Here is a 13,276-nt window from a genome sequence, read left to right as displayed (position 1 = left end):
CGCCGTTACTACGGGACAAGCTGTCTGAGCCTCTCTGGAGGGAGCAGAAGAGACCTGAGGGGACACAGCAACTCTAGAGTTTGTAGAAGAAGCAAGGTATCACTGGCCAGAAGTCACAACATTTAGGGATGACAAGAGGACATGGTACCAAAAAGACTTTTTTGCATCTAGCTAAGGAGGCACCCCGCGAGGATGGGAAAGCCGATGGCATTGTCCCTCCCATGGTGGAAGGGGACCATACTGACAGAACACAGTGGGTGCTGCTGCCTCTTTGCTGCCTTCCACCATGCCAGTGGTGCACGGCAGGTACACAACCGTTGGGTCCTGAAGGGGAAGGGTCACTTTAATCACATGCCTTCACATCTATCTCGAGGCAAGAGAGTTAGCCAAAAAAAGATTTCTAAATGCAACAAGAAATTCCCAAGTTTGACAGTGGAGGACATGTTATTTTTATCTCCTACATTGAGTGTAGTCTTTATTCTGAGCTGGCAGCTGCCTCCTCTTGCCTGTCATGCACCTCATGACTCACTGCAAAGAGGCCTGAACAGGAGGTGGTAGGAGGCAGGGAGAGAAATGCTGCTTTAAAAGGCAGACAGGCAGACCCAGTAAAATCACAGGGTGAAAAAATCCCCCACAAGCACAAGATAATAAAAGGTTTGTTTTCACCAATTTTTATTTGCTATGCCATGTTTCTTTATCTATGAGGATGACAGCTCTCATCTCACTGAGCCAAAGACACTCCAGAACTCACATGCCCTTGTAGGCATTTTCAGCACATTGATGCCACAGTGGCGGGATGCTGAAATGAATGGCATCTGCTAATGTGCTGCTTCCCTCAGAGAAAAGAACATCTCAATCCTTTTGGGAAAAATGTAAAGCCATGATTTTTGTGGGAAATGCTGCTTTGCATTGGTGGTCAACGGTCTAAAAGATGGATTCATGGTGCACGTAGGCTTGACCCTGGCAGAAATGATAGATCCTGCTTGAAGACTTCTGCAATTTCTGAGCTGTAATTTTAAGTCCTGACATAAATCAATGCAAACGCTGGTCTGTTCACTTACCTGCTGCTACCTTACACCAGAGCTCTTCGGAGCCCTTCCTATGCTCCCTTGCTTTGCTCTTTCCTGCCAGTTCAGGGCTGACTCCCACCTTCCCAAATACGACCTCTGTCTTAACACCCCTAAAGATATAAAATACCTCACATGTATCACCTTTCCTGGGGTGTGTTAGGTGTACGTGCACAGTGCGAAGCCTGCAGCCTTTCTCTGTTAAGCCTGTGTGATGTCTGCAGCTGGTCTTTGAAAGACCAGGCAGTGTTTGGGCGTGCTGTTGGAGCCCAGCGCAGGAGCAAGGAGGGGGCACAGGACATTTCTGAGGGCAGGCTGCTTCCCCGGTGCACCTTGGGCTGGAGGGCTGCTAGGTCACAGCCCCCGCCAGGGCAACACTGGGGCACCAGTGGACTCCCCCTGCCCCCCGCTCTGCCAGTGCTGGCTGGGGCAGTTACTTTGCCCTTAGCCATGGAGAGCAGCACCTGCCTGCAAACCGCGACACGGCTGATCCGGCAGCAAAATCCCCTGCCTGCCAGAGGGATGGACAGCAGGAGCCGGGAGGCCTTTCCACAAGGAAATTTTACAGCACTTGGAAATTTCTGTTTCCAAACAGCAAAGGCGGGATGCTGCCTGCCCTCTGTGCTGTCACCTTGGAAGTCATCGCAGCTGTAGCTTGGGAGATGGGCTCCCTGCGGCACTCAGCCGTGTGAGCTGCAGGGACAACAAAACCCAGAGCTCACTGCTGCTGAGAAAAGTGAAAATGTTCTGACATTTCCTATGCTTATACAAAACTGCTGTGTGCAAATGCCAAAGTCTGCATGCAGTATTTCAAGTTTTACTTACTCAGTGCTTTCGCCCAGCAGTCCCAAATGCCTGTCCTACAGGAAAGCTGAGCTTCAGCAGTGGAAACCTCCTAACACATTAACCTCTGTGGGCACTTCAAAGATTTGAAATAGACTTTTACTACTGAGACAGTTTTTAAATACAGGTTTATTTGAATATTTAAGAACCATCAAGCCTGAACTGTGGAAGGTGCAGAGTGGGAATTTGACTGTGCACATTAATATCTTGAGCAAGATCTTCAGCAAGTGAAAATTAGGTAGTTTGCCTGAAGTTAAGGATGTAAATTAACTTATAAAGCCATAAAGGTCCTCTGGATTGGCCATTTCACATTTATATGAAATACACTACAGATCTGGAAACTCCAGATTTTGAAGGAGGCTGTTCTGATTATTAACATAATTAAAATGATCTGACTGAACCAAAGAATAAAGGCATAGCTGAGAAGTAGAGGGAATCAGCAGGAGGGAGAAGAAGTGGAAAATGCGGTACTTTCTTCAGTAGCTAGGATATGACCAACCTGAGCAAAGTCCCTCTGGGACACGAGGTTTGGCCATGGCATTTTTTGCCTTTTTCCATCTCTTTGCAGAGCAGGAATTAGCCTCAGGTTGGACAGAAAGGAAACAAAAATACAACTAGCAGTAAGGAGCTGGTTTGATGAGGATGGCAGAAGCTTTGCAGTTCCCACTGCACAGGCTGCCCCACGTTATGGCCCCCTTGACATTCAACCGGGCAGAGTAACACGCCGAGTACCACCACCCACCCCCGTAGCTGGAGGCACAGTTCCCACTGTAAGTGTCCTGATCCAGATCTTTGGTGGAGAACTTCATGTTGTCATGCACGGTGGAAGCACTGCTTGTGGCCATGGCATCCCCTGCTGTCCCCGAGTACGTTCCCAGCCTCAGCCGGTAGCCATGGGACTCACCTTCCAGGCTGAAGAAGTTGTAGTCTGCAAACTTTGTGTCATTTGTGGCATCCCAGATGACAAACCTGACCCGGTAGACCTTCTGCTTGGCGATCTGATAGATGTACTCAGTGCCCAGCCAGAACTCGCTGTGCACGTTCCCAAAGCCGTACTTGTAGGTGCTCCAGGACTCGGCCCAGGTGATCTCCGTGCTCTGCCGGTTCCTCTGGATGACCGTCCAGCCCCCATCCGTTGCGTTCATTTCGCAGTACACCACAATGGGGTGCAGCCCTGGGGGCTGGATGACGTAGATGCCGCTGGGGCTGCCATAGACCTCGCTGCAGTCCTTGGGCCAACCTGGGGCAGGAGAGAACAGGGAGGACCAACAAGCACAGCAGCACCCCAGTCTGCTTGTCTGGCCCCATGAATGGGATTTCTAGAGAATGGGCACATGTGGGATTTTGCCAGGGTGGTGAAAAGTCTGCTGCTGTGTTTCTTACTGCAAGTGTAAAAGCAGAAAACCTCTGTAAGGTAAATGTTCTGATTAAGAGAATACACATACATTTTGAAGGTATAACCATAGAATTTGCTTCTCCTTCTGGCTCAGGCTCTTGTTTCCTCAGCCTTTCCTAATGTTCAGACATTTCTCCTCCCTCATGATGATACAGGGGTCCAAGCCTGGCTTGGTGAGGGCTCTTACTACATAGTTATGCAGAAGCTTAATTGAGCAGGTGAGCTGTGCCTGCAGCCCTGGCATCTGCTGCATCCCTGGGGTGGGGAAGGAGAAATCCTCATCTCCTTGGCTTGGACCCCACGGCCAGCTGCGGAACCCCAGCAAGCATTGCCAGGGAGGCACATCCTCTGCTTGCCCTGTGCAGAGCTTCACAGCAGAGGAGAGGACTTGTGGCATGGAAGTAATGGCTGTGAAGTCTTTTGGGATCTTGTAAGGCACCGGTCAGCGTGAAGCTATCATTAGTAACGAGTGACATCCGAGTGGCCTTGGCACACACGTGGAGAAGCACATCGAGACTTGCCCCACAGGACATTGCCCACCCACTGCTGCTGGACACCCATTGCCTACACCTCTCCCTGCTCCCTGCAGGGTGGCAGGGGATGCCTACTGTCGTGCTCAGCCTCCTCAAGGGCACGGACTCTTCTCTGTTGCATGTTCTCTCCATCTCCATCTGCATTAGGGAAAACAGAAAGAGTGAGATGAGCAGCCCTGTCCCAGAGCACAGCAGTAACTCCACAGGCTGTTATTGCCAGCACTGAGTTTTTTGCAGGGTACTTCAGCAATGCCATTGGGCTCATTTTTCTTCTTGCATGGCAGTTTTGGGTTTTAAATTCTTTAAAGGGATAAGATACTAGGAAGGGTAACACTGCAGTCATTGAGCAGCTGCCTATTTGGTCCACTCAGCACTGAGGCTTTGCGGAGTTGCATGGGGCGGACTGCATAGCCAAGAGACTGCTAGAGAAGGACTGAGAGGGAATTAGACTGTGTGGTTTCAGACCAAGATTAAACTGTTGAGTGATGTTGCTGTAAACCTGCATTGTTTTTCAGTGGTGGCTGAGGGGATTCATGGGTTTGTTCAGTTCATAAGGAGCTTCAAAAACCTTCAGAAAGAAGAGCAGCTCAAAGGACATGAGATAGCAATGCTCTCTTTGAAGAGAAACCACAGCACTCATCTTTGTAAGACAGCATTCCCCAAGAGCCTCTGGTGGTGTGACCTCTAGCAGTGGTGTGATGACATTTTTGTATCATTTAGCCACGTGCAAGCTTCAGAAAGCATTTTGGTTGGTCACATACAAAATTCCTCTGAAGTTTCAGGGCTACAGATGGATTAAAGATAGCAAGAGAAAAGGTCTTCCTTTTAACATCTACAGCTCTCTAGAAAAAGCTGCCACATACGGTCTTGTCAATAAGAAAGAAGATTGAAGTACCAAATCTTACTATGTTTGGTTAAGATCTGAAATTGGAGGAAGATTTGATCAGGTGCCTTTTATATCGGAGTGTGACTGCCCTTCCTCAAGATTATTTTCCACATCTCCCTCTCTGTGCAGAGAGGACAGGGGTCCTGATGTTTGGATTAACAGAGTTTAGGGATGTAAGAGAGAAAACACATACCATGATGGGGCCCATCTGAATGGAGATTAATGATTTCATTTAGATTTGCTTTCAGTCTCCCCAGGTTTTCAATGTCCAGAGCAAGAAGAGGGGCTAGCAGGGCCAGCACAGAGGTGAAGAACAGAACACTGGAGCAAGGAGCAGCTGGAGAAAGAAGACACACAGTGAATCTGGAAATGCAAACCCTCTGAAAGAGAATTGGCTAACTAAATTCAGCAGAAGTTAAAACAAACTTACAGAGCAGGCAAATGCACAACATTAATTGTGCTTTTGCTTTTATGAGCAGCAGAAGTATAAAGAACAAATAAAAAACCCAAGCATTCTGCAAAGGCATACATCCCCAGAAAGAAACAATTTATTTGACTACAACCTACAGGTCTAAATTTTCAGCTTCCAAGAGCGATGTCATCCTCTTCGACTGTGGTCAGGGCCAGAGTAATGCACTGTGGGCCCAGAACTGAGATGTTAAGCCAGCATCAGCGTGCATGTCCTGAGAAAAACATCTCCTAGTAATGCAGGACAGCATGCTGATTTGTAGGTACTGCTGTTACCTGAAGACAGTCAGGAGCTACTACAGGAGTGCTCTGCCGTAGGAGTGATAAAGTAGGTGCAGGGACCTGAGATCTTGGAAAGAAAGGAGCTGTTGTGGCCACAATGCTGATGGTAATCTGAGAGTCAGGGGCCTCACTTGTCCCAGAAATCCCCCTCCCACCAGGGCATGGCACAGAGACTGGAAGCTGCCCACTGCATGAAAATGCCAGGAGAAGAGCATCCTGCAGGGAGCCAGCAGCGTTGATGTACCCCTGCTACAAGTCATAACTGAGGCTTCTGCACGGACATGTGAAGGGTCAGTGCTTCCCAGCTGACACCAGGGCCAGGATGTGCTACACTTCAAAGGATAGCTCCTGCTGGTGTCTGAAAACCCGAGCGATTTGACCTCTGTGGCTGTACCAGATCAGGACATTCCCCAACAGTTTGTTCATGGCCAGCTCCATAGGTTTGTGTCTACAGCTTGCCCACCCAGCTTCAGTACCCTGAAGGACTTATGAGGAGGATGGGTGATTAATGCATTAATTAGCTTCCATTCCAGTTATTTTTTCTTTTATGGGGTGCTTTGGATTCTGGCACAAATATAACTTAAATAAACATTGCCTTTACAACACCACCCAGAGCAGGAGGGTTTTGCCTGTTGTAGAGGAATGAAGCTGGGTTAATTAGCATTGATAATATACAGCTGTGGTTGGCTTCGGGGTGGTGGGTTGGCTGACGTAGACAAGGTGCAGCTGTGGCTGCTTCTGTTAAGAGGTTGGGCAGCCAATGAAGGGAGAGCAGCTGAGGAAGAAGCACAGAGAAGAGGGAGAGAATAGGAGAAGGCAGCAGAGGGGCTGGCATGAAGAGTATGTTGGTATGCGATAGTTAAAAGACCTTGTTGCAGCTTGATAGTTTGGAGAGTGCTGTGACAGCCTGTGGCCAGGACTGGAAGAGAAAGAGTGAGGACCAGGAGGCTCACAGCCCCCAAAGGGGCTCCCCCTGCCTTGGCGGGGTGGGGGGCACGGTGTACAGCAAGCATAGGGTTATCCCTCCCATTCCCATGTCCCGTCCCACACTCACCCATGCCGTCTCCGTGGGGGCCCTGCGCAGCAGGAAGCCTCGCAGGTTTGGCCTGGCAGCAGGGCGGCCAGCGCAGCCGTTATATAGGGCTCAGCAGGTGAGGTGGGGCTGGCAGAGCCAAACTGCAATGCTCACCCTTTGGTTGTCATCAGGGCTGGAAACTTATGGTTTGTTTGCTGTCATCCTTAATGGCCTCTGCTCACACACCAGCTGTTGTGCTTCTGGGATGAGTTTCCAGATGACCCTCAGCAAACAGCACCTGATGTTTATAAGAAATTCCACCAAACCCACAAATGCTCCTGATAAGGATTTTTCTTGAGGTTGTCATTACTTATGGGGTTTGATGCCAGACCCTGTGGGGATGCCCTGTGACCTGGGCTGTGCCGGAGATCTCCATTCAGCACCCTTTTAGGGTCTGCCTACCCTAGCATGGTGCACTGCTGGGGGGGGAGCCATGCTCTCTGACACTGCACGCTGTCCCACGCACACCAGGGCAGCAAAGGGGCCTCATCCCCAGCCCTGACCCCCCTCTACAGTGATGCAATTGCTTGGCTTGGTGCCAGCCCCCCAGCAGTGAGCCCATCCCATGAGGCAGACACATGTGCTGAGGTGCCACTGCCCCAGTACCCGTGCATGGCTGGTCCCACAGCCCTCCCAAGGGGTCTGGTGCTGGTGCTGAAGCCAAGGGTCTGCTGCAGGGTTTTGCTCTGACTTCACAGCTCTGGGTAACCTGGGCAGAGGCCCTCAGCACAGACCTGGTTGCAGACTCACTTAATGAGGTGGCTGTGGGTTAAGTGTAATAAATGCTTAGTGGACTTTGAGTAGTCCAGGCTGAAGCCAGCCTTGCAAATACCACGGGAATTGGAGGGGAATGCTAAGAAGGGCAGTGGCATAGCCCAGAAGCACTGGCTGATAGCTCAGTGACACCAAAATAGGATCACAGTGATGTATTTATTGATGGTTTGACACCAGTAAGTGCTGACCACTGGCGTGTGTCCCTGCACTGGCCCTGGAATGCTTTGCACCATAGGCTGGTCCTACCACTCTGCCTTCATCCCCAGGTAGCATTGCCACCTCTGCTTCCTCCAGAAGCCCAGCAGGTGGTGGTGAAGGCATCAGCACCAGCACACCCCTGCCCAGCCGCTGTTCCGGGTGACTCCAAGACTAAACAACGAGGACCTTTTTCACCAAGGGACACACTGTGCTGTGCCCTACACCAGCCCCTTGTGAAGTTACCAGCTCCAAAATTACACATGTAGCCACGGAAGGAAGGATTCTTGCCAGCTGCACATTGCAATAATATCCATCATGCTGCTGGAGAGCCATGAATATCTTAAACCTGACCCAAGACTGCTGCTCAGCAGTTTCCTTTTAACGAAGCACTTCTCTTTTGACAAGAGCCCAAAGTCCCTTGATAGATAACCTGGGCCTGTAGCATTTGTCTTTGACACCTTTCTGGCATCCAGATTTCAAGAAGGTGGAAAAGGTCTCTCAGCCAGCCCCTTATGCCGGGCAGGAGCGGGGCCAGCTCCCCACACCCACCAGCACACCGAGTGCCAGCACCAAAGCCAAGGTGCCAAGCCATGGCTGGCACCTCCATTTGTGACTGCACACGTGCCCTGGGCACTGCCGCCTGCTGTCACCCTGCGCTGCCCCCTGCCCCCCACTCAACATCTGTACAGGAGGTCCCTGCAGCAGGGACCCACGCTGAGCCCCCCTGGGAGGAGCTGGAGGGGGCATGGGCATCCCCGGGGCAGGGAGCCCGGCCGGGGTGCACAGAGGTGGCAAGTGGAGCCGAACTACAGGGTGAGGGAGAACAGGCAGAGGAGGGACAGAAGCTCCCATGCAGATGGGGACAAACCCCTTGCTCCTCCCTGCCCCTCACTCTGCCTGTGGGACCCGCTGCCCCTGGAAGCGTTACCTTCTGGAAGACGGAGTGTCCTGCAGCCAAAGACCCGCTGCCAGTGACACGGAGGAGAAGTACAAACTGCCCAGCGGGACCACAGCAGAGTCAGCTGGCAGGTGATGGGTGAGGACCTGCCGATGCCTCCCAAGGCACTGTATGAAAAGGGGGATTGAAAGAAGAGGGGAACAAGGAGGAGACTCCAACCCAGCCCCACAGGTCTGCCCAAACACCCTGCAGTAATGCGTGAAACAAGTTAAACCTCCCCTGACAGATGTGGGCCCAACAGCTGTAGCTGCTGCTTGAGGAGCTGGCCACGAGCACATTTAAGATGCTCTACCAGACAGCATCCACCCTGGACCAGGCTGCCAGGCCCAGGCCCACCCCATGTGCAGTGGGGAAGAGCAGGAGGTCAGCAGAGACTTGCTAAGCCTGTTTCTTCTCACAAAGACTTATGGGCTGAGGAAGGGAAGCGCAGGGGAAGCGGTACTGCACAGGCACCCCCTCAGCCTAGTTTTGCTCAGAGCTGCCACAAGCAATTCGGGGTGAGGGATGGCCCCCGGGAAAGGCTGCTGCCTTCCACCCTCAGTCTCCACCGACAGCGGGCAAAGAAGGCATCAGTGTTCACAGCCCAGCTCGGAGGCTGATTGCTTGGCAGCTCTCTGCAGGGAAGGAAGCCGAGGCAGACCTCCAGCCATCACAGAACTGTCGTGACATCTGGGAGCTGGTAACTGCTGACAAGCCATTGCTCATAGGTTTTATTCTCTTTGATCTCCAGATGATACCAACCTCCCCTGCGCCCTTGGTGTTCACACTCCTTCCCTTCTGTTTGCCTTTCCTCTCTCCTTTAGCACTTTTATCGCTCTGCAGCAGTTGGTAGATCCCCAGAAAGATTTAACTCCTGGGCAGGTCCAGTATATTGCAGTTGATAAACTCCCCAACAGCTGGAAAGACTGGAATACTTTATTTTTTCTCAGGAAAAAAGACATCTTAGGGGCTGTTTGTGAAATCTTGATCAAAGATAAGCCACCAGATGGGCACACAATGATTAACTTGGTCCATGCAAACAAGGGACTGAGATCATCACACAGGAGGTGCGTATAGGCAGAGATCCAGATATAAAGGGGCAGAGACCCAAATATAAAGGGGCAGAGGCCACACTGGGGCTGAGTGGAACTGACTGCTCACGCTCCCAGCATCTGCTCAGCAGCACCACGGCAATGGGTGAGTTTTCCTCACGGCTCCTTTTCTGCAGTGCTCGCAGCTCCAGGGAATGCAAATAGAAAGCCAAGTTATGTGACAGCAGCAAGGGACTACAGGAGCAGGAACTGATGAGTGTCCAGTGTCTCCATCCCACTCCTCCCCTTTCCACCCAGCCCTTTCTTTCTAGCTCGCTGCTGCTGCTGCTGCTGGGCTCTTTCCTATATCCCTGTGAACTGCATGCTCTGCAGCTGGAGCACCAGATTTTATACACCAAACTCAGCTGTAGTGCTCTGAACTGTTTCCTCTGAATGCCCTTAACACAGATTTCCTTCTTCCCTATCAAAATACCCTTTTGCCTCTAGACCCGTAGGAAAAAACCTCCAAGCTACATTGAGGAGAAATATGAGAAAATGTGACTGCAGGTTTCTGTGTGGTGCAAGGAAAGGGCTGATCAGGAGGTGACACAGCCCTTTCTCACCTTGCAGGGGCTGAGCCTCCACTGAAGCTGCAGCTTTCACCACCCTGGGAGCCCCCTGCTCCTGCCTGCACTCCGTGGCTCTGACCTCCCTGGTCCGAGCTCCCCAGGGGCTGGGGGGCTGCCCAGGGATCCCGTCAGTGATGGGCACTTTCATCCCCAGGGCTCCAGGCTGGGACACACCAGCTCCACGGGGACCTCATCCTCCTGCCCACCCTGGTGGGGATGCTTCTCCTCTGTACAAGCCCAGCGTGCGTGGCCAGTTCCCACCACAGTGAGTATGGGTGCAGGGGACACAGCTGACAAGCTAACAAGTTTGGGAGCAGCCGTGCTGCCCTTCGTTGAGCACAGTCAGGCTCCAAGGTGCTGGGTTTAAGTGTCCCCATGCCTGCAGCCACACAGAGAAAGCCAGCCTCTATTCAAACCTAAGCTGCAAAGCAGGACAATTCTTGCCTCTCATCACCAGCAGATAAGAGGCACTCCCAAAATGTTCTACTGGTTGTGGAGCACCCAGAGAGATCCAGCATCAGCAGCATCACTGCAGCTGCCCCACAATAAACTGCCCTCCAGTAAATGTCCCTCGTGTCTTGCTTGATCTGCTGCTGCAGGGTTCCCCGCAGACTGCAGCCGTCTCCGCGAGACCAGCCCCAGCGGGGTGTACGTCATCCAGCCAGCAAGGTCTCCCCCAGTCGTGGTGTGGTGCGACATGGACACCGAAGGCAAGGGCTGGACTGTTGTCCAGAGAAACACTTACAACACCGAAATCACATGGAAGGAGTCCTGGACCACCTACAAGTACGGCTTTGGGAACGTGCAGGGCGATCACTGGCTGGGCACGGAGTACCTGCACCTGCTGACGCAGCAGGGCACCTACAAGGTCCGCTTCATCGTGCGGAATAAAGCCAACGTCACCCATTACGCCGAGTACGACATCTTCAGCGTGGAGAGTGAGGCTAGTGGGTACCCGCTGAGGCTGGGCCGGTTTTCTGGTGATGGGGATGACTATCTGACCAGCTATCACTCGACGTATGGGGGCATACATGACAACATGAAGTTCAGCACGACTGACAGGGACCAGGACCAGCATAGTGGGAACTGCGCCAGCAGCTATGGGGGCTGGTGGTATGACAAGTGTCAGAATGTCCTGCTCAATGGCAAGGGGTACATCTTCTGGCCAGGAACCTGCTCAAGTGGCGACTGTGCATCCTCCCTCATCCTGGTCAAACCCACAGATGTGTGCTGACCGTGCCGCAGCTCCCAGCCTCCCAGGAGTTTGGGGGAGTGCCACTGTCCCCAGCTCAGTGCCCCGTTCCTGTGCCTGCCAACCGCCCCGTGCCAGCCCCGGTACATGTCCTGTGCTGCCCGCAGTGTCCTGTGCTGCCCGCAGTGTCCTGTCCTGCCCTGTCACCCACTGAAGCACAGCAGCTCTGGGGCTCAGAGGCAACCATCCGGAGCCCTGGGCACACAGGCAGCTTCACCCAGTACCGTGGTGCTGGCTGGTGCTGGGATGCAGAAACGAGTTTGGGGTGGGTGCACCTGCTCCTGTCCTGAGGAGGGGGAGACTGTGCAAGTTCCCTTTCCTGTGCGATCGGTGTATCCCTGCTTTGCTCAGGCCCCGCTCCCTCCCCTGTACACCCCACAGCTCTGCTACCCATGCTGGGAGAAATCAGCTGCAATAAACCCTGGAGCCAGACTTCGCTGCCTTGTGCCTGCCTGCGGCGGTGATGCTGCACACACACGCACAGGGGCAGTCGAGGTCCTGGGGCAGTGGAGGGTGCTGGGGGGCACTGTGTTCATGGCAGGGGAGTTTCCCATTTGCTGCATTGCCTGAGTCTCACTCCCTCCCTGCTCTGCTCTGTGCCACGGCTGGGGGAGCTGGAGTCCCAGCCCCATCCTGCAGCAAGGGCTGAGGGGGGTCGGGGTGCCCCGAGGGGTGTCAAGTCACTGGGAGGGGGGGTTCATGCCATGGGGGGGTCCATCACTGGGGTGGTGCCCAGGGTCCCTCAGCAGCCCAGGGCTGGGTGCTGGGGGGTGATGCTTTGAGGCCACAGGGGGATGGGGAGCCCTGGGGTGAGCGGAGGTCTTGGGGCAGCCCCGCAGTGCTCGGCCTGGGCTCTCTGTAGCCAGCAAGGCTCCGAGGGGTGGCAGCGCACTGCATCACGGACACTGCTTTCCCACCCCGGAGCGGGTGACATTGGGTGGCCGGGACACGCCAACATGCGGCTAGCCATGGGCCACCCACATCTGAATTTTGGCCAGAGGCCAGCGAGCACGTGGGGCAGCACCCCCCCCCCCCCAGCGAGCCTGACGTGTGTCCGCAGCACCCGTCCCATGGTGCTGGCGCAAGTGTGCTGCGGCGCGAAGGTGCAGGGCAGGCACGCGGGAGTGGGCACACAGCAATGTCCTGCACCGGCCCCCCCTGCCTGGGCAGGGCAGGGGTCCCCCGACAGTGCGTCCCCCCTGGGGCTGGCAGCGCCCTGCAGAGCCCCCAGAGCCATCCATCCTTCCCTGGAGCTTCTCCAGCATCAAAAACTTGCAGTTTCTTTATTTAAATGCAGATTCTTTGTTTAAATCTTTATTTAAATAAAACCACTGTGTTTTATTAAAATTAATTCTCTATTTGATATTTTCCCTGCAATCCCATGTATTTTTTCACAAGAAGCCTGGCGCTGCCCTAGCACAGCTGCTCACTCCGTACCAGCCTGTACAAACATACTAGAGGTACGAAGTAGGTATTTGCAGGTTGTAGGTGTTGTTTTAGACGGGATTTTACCAGAGGTTTTAAGAACTGCTGAACTGAGAGCCAGCATGGGTGAAAACACCTCTCCAGGTGTAGGTGTCAAGGCCACATCTTCAGCAAGTGGGGTTAATTCAGATTTACTAGGAAATAAAGAATCCTCACCCTTGCCCCACCCCAGCTAATGAGGGGGTGACAGAAACCCTGGAAAGAAAAAGACTGATTATTTATCCAGCTAAGAGTAAGGATATTTTCCCATGACGCTCATCCAGATGTTATGTTTCTAAAGCACATTTTATTCTCCAGAGCAGGTATGTTTGACAAGAGCCCTTATCAGAATCTGAGCAAATACAGCCCGGAAGCCGCAAAAGCATCCTTGCACGTCCCTTGTGTCAAGCAGGGGTTTTCCTGGGTATATCAGCAACGGGT

General features: G+C 53.0%; 2 protein-coding genes across 2 annotated transcripts; one reads left to right on the top strand and one right to left on the bottom strand.

The window, feature by feature from the left end:
* Nucleotides 1–2,524: 2,524 nt before the first annotated feature.
* LOC121083928 (fibrinogen-like protein 1-like protein) lies at nt 2,525–4,933 on the bottom strand. Its single transcript, XM_040584870.1, has 3 exons — nt 4,919–4,933; nt 3,915–3,977; nt 2,525–3,229 (listed from the first exon to the last, which is right to left on the bottom strand). The coding sequence occupies exons 1-3, from the start codon at nt 4,931–4,933 to the stop codon at nt 2,525–2,527; spliced, it is 783 nt and encodes a 260-aa protein (XP_040440804.1).
* A 4,655-nt stretch (nt 4,934–9,588) lies between these two features.
* LOC121096670 (fibrinogen-like protein 1-like protein) lies at nt 9,589–11,453 on the top strand. The gene is made up of 3 exons (XM_040612974.1): nt 9,589–9,656; nt 10,274–10,384; nt 10,719–11,453. The coding sequence occupies exons 1-3, from the start codon at nt 9,653–9,655 to the stop codon at nt 11,351–11,353; spliced, it is 750 nt and encodes a 249-aa protein (XP_040468908.1). The 5' UTR covers nt 9,589–9,652; the 3' UTR covers nt 11,354–11,453.
* The last annotated feature ends 1,823 nt before the right edge of the window (nt 11,454–13,276 follow it).

This window comes from Falco naumanni, chromosome 1 (assembly GCF_017639655.2).
Source record: "Falco naumanni isolate bFalNau1 chromosome 1, bFalNau1.pat, whole genome shotgun sequence".
Lineage (NCBI taxonomy): Eukaryota > Metazoa > Chordata > Aves > Falconiformes > Falconidae > Falco > Falco naumanni.
The sequence above is the reverse complement of the archived record's forward strand: the minus strand, read 5'-3'. Positions and strand labels throughout refer to the sequence as shown.